Source organism: Hevea brasiliensis, chromosome 11, assembly GCF_030052815.1.
Source record: "Hevea brasiliensis isolate MT/VB/25A 57/8 chromosome 11, ASM3005281v1, whole genome shotgun sequence".
NCBI classification, from domain to species: Eukaryota; Viridiplantae; Streptophyta; class Magnoliopsida; order Malpighiales; family Euphorbiaceae; genus Hevea; species Hevea brasiliensis.
Window position 1 is genome coordinate 18,183,825 of NC_079503.1, and position 8,629 is coordinate 18,192,453.

The 8,629-nt window shown below is 33.1% G+C and overlaps 1 protein-coding gene across 1 annotated transcript; it reads right to left on the bottom strand.

The window, feature by feature from the left end:
- Positions 1–6,964: 6,964 nt before the first annotated feature.
- On the bottom strand, positions 6,965–8,233 carry LOC110656379 (uncharacterized). Its single transcript, XM_021813101.2, has 2 exons — positions 8,152–8,233; positions 6,965–7,563 (listed from the first exon to the last, which is right to left on the bottom strand). The coding sequence occupies exons 1-2, from the start codon at positions 8,231–8,233 to the stop codon at positions 6,965–6,967; spliced, it is 681 nt and encodes a 226-aa protein (XP_021668793.2).
- Between the last annotated feature and the right edge of the window lie 396 nt (positions 8,234–8,629).

Here is an 8,629-nt window from a genome sequence, read left to right on the forward strand (position 1 = left end):
TATCTAGTTTGACTAGAAATGGCTATGAATTTCAGTTCACAAATGATGTTTGCAATATTTATTTTGGAAATAAATTTGTTGGCTTGGGTTATATGTATGATGGACTTTATTATTTAGATAATAATGGTAAATACAAATCTAATGCAAGCAATCTAAATGAATGTAATGCCATGATAAAAATTAACTCAAGTTTAAAATATATTTGGCACTTAAGATTAGGTCATGTTGCAGAAGATAGGAATGCAAAGCTGGAGAAAATGGGGATTTTATCATCATTGGGTTCTAAACCTACTCTAACTTATGAATCTTGCCTTGAAGGAAAAATGACTAGATCACCTTTTATTGGATAAGGGTGAAGATCTAAAAATATTTTGAAATTGATACATAGTGATGTATGTGGTCCATTTAAAGAAATGGCTAGAGGCAATTTTCATTATTTTATCACATTTACTAATGATAAATCAAGGTTTGGGTATTTGTATTTGATGAAATACAAATATGAATCCTTTGAAAAGTTCTAATAATTTAAAAGTGAAGTAGAAAATGAAATAGGAAAAAATATTAAAACTCGTCAATCAGATTGTGGAGGTGAGTACTTAAGTACTGAATTTGATGAATACTTAAAAGAGCATAGCATTATCTCCCAACTGACTCCTCTAGGAACGTCACAATTAAATGGTGTATCTGAAAGGAGAAATCGTAACCTATTAGATATGGTATGCAGTATGATGAGCTATACTGATATGCCAATCTCCTTTTGGGGATTTGCATTAGAATCAGCTTTGCATATTTTGAATAGGATTCCATCAAAATTAGTCTCTTCCACACCTTATGAAATATGGCATGGAAGAAAACTGAGTCTTAAGCATGTTAAGATTTGGGGTTGTCTAGCTTATATTAAAAGCTAAACACTGATAAATTGGAAACTAGATCAGAAAAAGATCGATTTGTTAGATATCCAAAAGAAAGTTTTGGATATTATTTTTATTATCCTACATCACAAAAGGTTATGGTAAGCAGAGATGTCATATTTCTTGAACAACAGTTTGTTCAAGAAGGTGGCAAAGGAAGGCAAATAGAGTTAGATTGGAGAATTCTGACCAACCAACAGATCAAATGGATATAGATCCATCTAGTCAACCTACACTTATTAATGAAATATCTACAATAATTCCTTGCAGATCGATCGGGATATCTCAGCCACCGGAGAGATATGGTTTTCTTCATAGAGATGAACAAGAGTTCTTTACTCATGAAGAAATAGATCATGGAGATGATCCTCTTACCTATGAAGAAGCTATATCAGATACAGACTCTTCAAAATAGATTGAAGCTATGAAATCCGAAATTGATTCCATGCATAAGAACCAAGTTAGGGACCTTGTTGACCCACCTGAAGGTATTGTACCCATAGGGAATAAATGGATTTTCAAAAAGAAAATTGGTTCTGATGGAAAGTTAGAGACCTATAAAGTAAGGCTAGTTGTGAAAGGGATTCGCCAAAGGCAAGGAATCGACTATGAGGAGACTTTCTAGCCTGTTGCCATGCTTAAATCAATTAGGATTTTATTAGCAATAGTTGCATACTATGATTATGAGATTTGTCAAATGGATGTCAAAATAGCTTTTCTCAATAGAAACATTGATGAAAACATTTTCATGGAACAACCTAGGGGTTTTGAATTCCAAGATGGTTTCAAAGTATGCAAGCTAAAACGATCTATTTATGGGTTGAAACAAGCTTCGAGGAGTTGGAAAATCCATTTTGATGAAGTCATTAAATCATTTGGTTTTATAAAAAGTATGGATGAGCCATATGTATATAAGAAGGTTAGTGAGAGTGCTGTCACTTTCCTTATTTTATATATAGATGACATTTTATTGATAGGCAATGACATAGGTATATTGACAACTGTCAAGGTATGATTGTCAAATACATTCTCCATGAAAGACTTAGGGGAGGCAACTTATATTCTTGGAATTCGCATCTATAGAGATAGAGCAAAAAGAATAATTGGTTTATCCCAAAGCCTATACTTGGAAAAGGTGTTAAAGAGGTTTAACATGCTTGATTCCAAGAAAGGATTGTTACCAATATGACATGGTATTCACCATTCTACAGAGATATCTCCAAAGACACCAGAAGAAAGAGAAAAAATGGTCAGGATTCCATATGCTTCGGCTATTAGAAGTTTAATGTATGCAATGGTGTGTACTAGGCTAGATATCGCATATGCTTTTAGTTTGACTAGCAGGTTTCAATCCAATCCAGGTTTAGAACACTGGATAGCTGTCAAGAATATCCTTAAATACTTGAGAAGAACTAAGGATTTATTCTTGATTTATAGAGGTGGTGACTTACAATTGGATAGTTATACTGATTCTGATTTTCAATCAGATATCAATGATAGAAAGTCTACCTCTAGGTTTGTGTTCATTTGTAATAGAGGTGCAGTCAGTTGGAAGAGTTCCAAACAGAGTACAACTGCTGATTTCACTACAGAGGCCGAGAACATTGCTGCATCAGATGCTGCAAAAGAGGCTGTTTGGATAAAAAAGTTCATGATAGAACTTGCAGTAGTTCCTTCCATTGAGTCAGCAGTTCCTCTCTACTGTGACAACAATGGAGCGGTCACACAGGCTAAGGAACTCCGGTCTCACCAGAAATCCAAACACATAGAAAGGCGCTATCACATTATCAGAGAGATAATTGGGCGAGGCGATGTAGCCATGCAGAAAATAGCATCAGCTGAAAATCTAGTTGATCCATTCACAAAGCTTATGTGACAAACTAAGTTAGATCGACGTCTTGAGAAGACGGGTCTAAGATATTGTAATGAATGGCTCTAGTGCTAGTGCGAGATTGTTAGTATGCCCTAGAGCATATCATTTTGTATGTATCTTTTACCTATTTTATTAATAAAAAAGCAATTTCAATTTTCCTTTTACATAATATATTTATGTGTAATAGAAAAGGTCCATTGATATTTTGTTAGAAATTACATTCTTAAGTTGTTAAGAATATGAGTGACAGTATTTGTAGCACAAAGTATCATAAATCGGTTCACAATCGAGGATACTTCACAAAGAACATGACTTATCTAGAAAGATTGTAATCATGTTTGTTCTCAAAGTTTTTCTATGAGATATAAATAAGATGGAGTGGCGAGTCTCAAGCCACATAACTGTTAGTAGTATGCCCTAGTGCATATCATTTAGTATATATCTTGTACATGTTTTATTAATAAAAAGGCATTTTCACTTTTCCGTTTACATAATATATTTATGTGTAATAGAAAAGGTCCATTGATATTTTGTTAGAAATTATATTCTTAAGTTGTTAAGAATATGAGTGACAATATTTCTAGTAAAAAGTATCATAAATAGGTTCACAATCGAGGATACTTCACAATAAGGACATGACTTATCTAGAAAGATTGTAATCATGTTTTTTCCTAAGTTATTTATATGAGATGTGAATAAGATGGAATGGTGAGTCTCATGCCATATAACAAACATGATAGGCACTTATACATGATAAGTAGGCTGAACCAGTGACATTTATGACAAGCCCATGGAGTTTACCCTTGTCAATGTATTGTCATAAATCATATCAGTGCATATAATCTTTAGACCTAAGATAGCACAGTTATCTTGTATATAAGTGGTTTGAGTTTGATACTGCTTTCATACTTGTACTGTGTATGGGTATATGGGCATGTGTTAGCTCCTATTAGTTATATATGGAGGTAGGTGTTGATCAAGATGGAATCTATTCCTCTAAGTAAATAGGGATAAAATCCTATGTTCATTTAATTGTTCTTGATGTTTCAAGTTCCTGGCCAGGACATATAGATTAAATCAAAAAAGAGTTTCTGATGAGAAAAATATTTTAATCAAGAACTGGAATTAAAAGAGAACATAATATTCATAGCAAATGGAATTTGACATAAACCATGACTCCAGCTCGAATTGGGATTTTGTAACAGAGAGATTCTAGTGCATGGTAACATATGATTATAGGTTTATTTAAGGTAAACCTTATTACTAATTGGTGGCCATGGCATGCTATGCTAGGTGTTAACCATGGTCTATGAGGTGCATAAAATGATTTAGAGAAATCATTTATGGTAAGAAAAAGTTCTGATGATATTAAGAGTTGATATCATATCTCATTGCCAATTAGTGATGAGCCTAGTAAGTTGCACACATACACAAGTAATTACCAAATTAAATATGATTTAATTAATTAATTATAGAGTTTAATTGATTAATTAAATAGGTTTGGTTTGCAATTAGATTGCAAAGTCCCTAGCATGGCTTGAAACCAAATCTAGGTTATTTGATGTATAGTATAAGTTAAATTTATATTTAAAGTATTTATATATGAATTTAATTAATGAGAAATTAATTACTAAATATTAATTAATTTATTTATATTTGATATAAATTGATTAGAAGAAGAGAAATAATTATTTTGGGTTGAGAACTCAAAATTAAGACACAGGGGTATTTTGGTCATTTCACAGGATGACATGTGGCACCATGAGATAATGACACATGGTATTACACATAAGCTTGCCAAATGTCTTTTAATCATATAAGATGATTAAAGTCAAGATTAAATATAGGTTTGACACTTGGCAAAATGTGATTGGGTCAATTAAACCTAGAGCTAATCAAATGGTGACATGTGGCAAGGGTTTTAAGTGATTACCTAGCTATGTAAGTGTTATTATGAAAGAGTAAAACGTGTGGGCTGCTGTTCTTCTTTGGGGCCGCTACCCAAAGAACATCTCCCCTCTCTTCTTCTTTATCTCTCATCAATTCAAAGAGATTAGCAAACAATCTCTTGAATTAAAAATACTAGAAATTGTTTCTAGTGTCCTGTTTACATCTGTAATCTCTCAAAAGGCAAAACTTAATTTTCTAATTCATAGAAAAAGCTTTAGAAGCTGTTCAAGGGCTGCCATAGGTGATCTTGGTGTGGACAAGCTAGAGCGACGACATCTGGTATCCTAAAGACGCATCCCAAAGGTGCTAAACACACTGCAGTGCATCAAAAGGTTAGTGCACTTGTTCTTGATCTAATCTAGGGTTCTAATAATTAATTTGATTAATTCTAAAATCTTAAATGGCAAATGTAGATCCAAAATTTATTAAAAGAGTTTTGATATGTTGTTTATCATTGAAATCAAATAGATAAAAATGAATCTTGCATAATGCATGTGACCCTAGATGAAAAATTTTGAATTTCAATGATCTAAACTTGTATTTTTCATGCTTTCGCTCCTTCAATAACAAACATGATAGGCACTTATACATGATAAGTAAGCCGAACCAGTGATGCTTATGACAAGCACATGGAGTTTACTTTTATCAATGTATTGTCATATATCATATCAGTGCATATAATCTTTAGACTTGAGATAACACTGTTATCTTGTATATAGATGGTTTGAGTTTGATACTGCTTTCATACTTATATTGTGTATGGGTATATGAGCATGTGTTGGCTCCTACTAGTTAGATATGGAGATAGGTGTTGATCAAGATGGAATCCGTTACCCTAAGTAAATAAGGATAAAATCCTATATTCATTTAATTATTCTTGATGTTTTAAGTTCCTGTCCAGGACAGAAAGATTTAGTTAGAAAAGAGTTTCTGATAAGAAAATCTAATTAATCAAGAACTAGAATTAAAAGAGAACATAATGTTCATAGCAAATGGGGTTTGACATTAACTATGACTTCAGCTCGAATTGGGATTTTGTAACGGAGAGATTCTAGTGCCTGGTAACATATGATTAAAGGTTCATTTAAGGTATTCCTTACTTGATTGGGTGGCCATAGCATACTATGCTAGGTGTCAACCATGGTCTATGAGATGCCTAAAATAATTTAGAGAAATCATTTACGGTAAGAAAGAGTTATAATGATATTAAGAGTTAATATCATTTCTCATTGCCAATAAGTAATGAACCTAGTAAGTCACACATCTACACAAGCTAATCACCATTTAAAATGTGATTTAATTGATTAATTAATGAGTTTAATTAATTAATTAAAGAGGTTTGTTTTGCAATAAGATTGCAAATTCCCTAGCATGACTTGAAACCAAATCTAAGTTATTGGATGTATAGTATAAATTAAATTTGTATTTAATTTAATTAAATATGAATTTAATTATGAGAAATTAATTAATGGTGATTAATTAATTAATTAATTTATATTTGATATAAATTGATTTAAAGAGGAGAAATTATAATTTTGGATTGAGAACTCAAATTAAAAAGTAAGGGCAAATTGGTCTTTTCACATGGTGACATGTGGCACCATGAGATGGTGGCACATGGCACCATATGATCTTGCCACATGTCTTCCTATGATGGAAGACCACATATCACGATTTAAATGGAGCTTGACACTTGACTTCATAGGATTAAATCAAATAATAACAAGATGGGATCCTGTGATGACATGTGGCAAGGCAGTTAGGGTTTGACCTAAGTATATAAAGAAAAGTTATAAAGAAAAAATCAGCCACTCCTCTCTTTTCTCTCATGTTAGACGGCAACATGAAGTCTTCTTCTCCTCTTCAATTTCTCAATTGATTCAAAGGGAAACACTTTTATTTTCTCTTGAATTAAAATTATTAGAAAGTGTTTCTAACACCCAATACATTCATACAACCTTCACAAAGCATAAACCCCATCTCGTAATTGGTGGACAAGGCTTGAGAAGCCAATCTATGGGCTGCCAATCTAGGGTTTAATTGAATTAAATATTAATTCATAATCTTTAATGACAAATGAAATTTTAATGCATGGTAAAATATGTTTTGGTATGCAATTGGGCATTGGAAATTGATTAGGATCATAAGACATTTGGTACGGTGCATGTAACCTTAGAAATAATTTTTGAAATTCAAGGTTCTAATGCCCTTTATTCACGCTTCCACTCCTTCAAATAGGAATAAAGAATTTGCCTACTTTGATGGGGATGTTCTCCAAGATGCCAATAGAGTACATGATAGACCTGTCTACTAGTTGCAATAAGATCGTAGTTGGTTTAAGCTCTCCAACATTAAGCTTTTGGCATATTAACAAGGGCATCAGACTCACACTTGCACTAAGATCACAAAGGGCCTTGTTTATGTTCATGTTGCCAATCAGACAAGATATAAAGAAGCTTTTAGGGTCCTTAAGTTTTAGAGGTAGCTTATTTTGCAAGATGGCACTGCATTCCTCTATTAGAGCAATAGTCTCATAATCCTCTAGGTTTCTCTTCTTTGAGACGATTTCCTTTAAGAACTTTGCATAGGATGGCATTTGAGATAGAGCTTTAGTGAAAGGAATGTTAATATAAAGTTTTTGCAAAACTTCTAAAAACTTTTCAAACTGCTTGTCCAATTTGAACTTTTGGAATCTTTGAGGAAAAGGTAGAGGGGGCTGGTATGGTTTAGGTAGCTTCTTTTTCTTTTTCTCCTTCTCTTCCTTGTCCTTTTTAGCTTCCTTCTCTTCCTCCTTTGTTTGGTTATCAGAATTACTAGAAGTTTCTTCCACTAATTTTTGTTTGTCTTCTAGTCTTTAACTTTCTAAAATTTTATCACTCCTCAAAGCAACTTGTAGCATCCCAAATTTTTAAAATAATTATTTAATGTGAAAATTTTGATATTTTAATGTATTAAATATTGTAGTATTTAATTTGAGTTTTCTAGGTTTTTAAAATCAGATTTTTATTTTTCAAGACAATTAATTTTAATAATTTTTAAAAATTAATTTAAAGACCACGTGGCAAGTTTGAAAATATTTTTAAACTTAAAAATTTTTTTTGAGCTTTCTATAATTTTTTTAGAATCTTTGGGCCTCATTTTGGGTCTAAGGATAGAGCAAAAATGAAATTTTGAGTGTTTTAAATCAAACCGATCAAATCAAATTTGACCGGATCAAACTGATCGAATTAGACATGCCCTTTTCTTTTTCCCCTCCCCTTTCTTCCGCCCCTTTTCTTTTTCACCTCTACTTTCTTCCACGCAATGGGTTCTCCTCCTTCTCTCTTCTTTTTCTCTCTCCTCCCTCACCCCCACCACTGGCCACCACTTCCCTCTCCTTCCTCCCTCACCGATGCACCACCAGCCACCATTTCTCACCATCGCCGCCTCCTTTTCTGGCCAGAATCATAGCCCAAAGCTCCCTTTCCTTCAAGTGCACCGTTTCAACTTCTTTTGCCATTTTCAGCGATTTCGGCACCAATCGAACTGGGTCTTATCCCCATCATGTTCTAGTCCTCGAGATCTTTCCATAGACACCAATTTTCATCGAGCATTTTATGCAAATCGAGTCTAAAAAGTTTTAGCTCATTTTGACTTCTCGGCTAGATTTCTCCCAAACTGTGAAACCCCACTGAAATTTCAAGACTACCAGCGTGTTCTACCTATTGAGAGCTTTGCAACGACACCAATTTTGAATTTTTTTGATATCAAAAATTCGATGGGTTTCACGAACTTACCAATGATTTTTTGGTCATTAATGAGTCTTTTTAATTAAATAAAAATTATATTATAACACTTGGTGTTATGGGCTTCGTGTAGGTATTCTCGTTTTGAAAAAATTTCACCGATGATTAAG

What these genes read in the sequence shown, in the direction of transcription:
- LOC110656379 (XM_021813101.2), bottom strand. Translation starts at nt 8,233, where the DNA reads ATGGCAAAAGAAGTTGAAACGGTGCACTTGAAGGAAAGGGAGCTTTGG. An exon ending in CAGAAAAGGAGGCGGCGATG is followed by an intron (nt 7,564 to 8,151) that starts GTGAGAAATGGT and finishes AACAAAAATTAG; the next exon opens with TGGAAGAAACTTCTAGTAAT.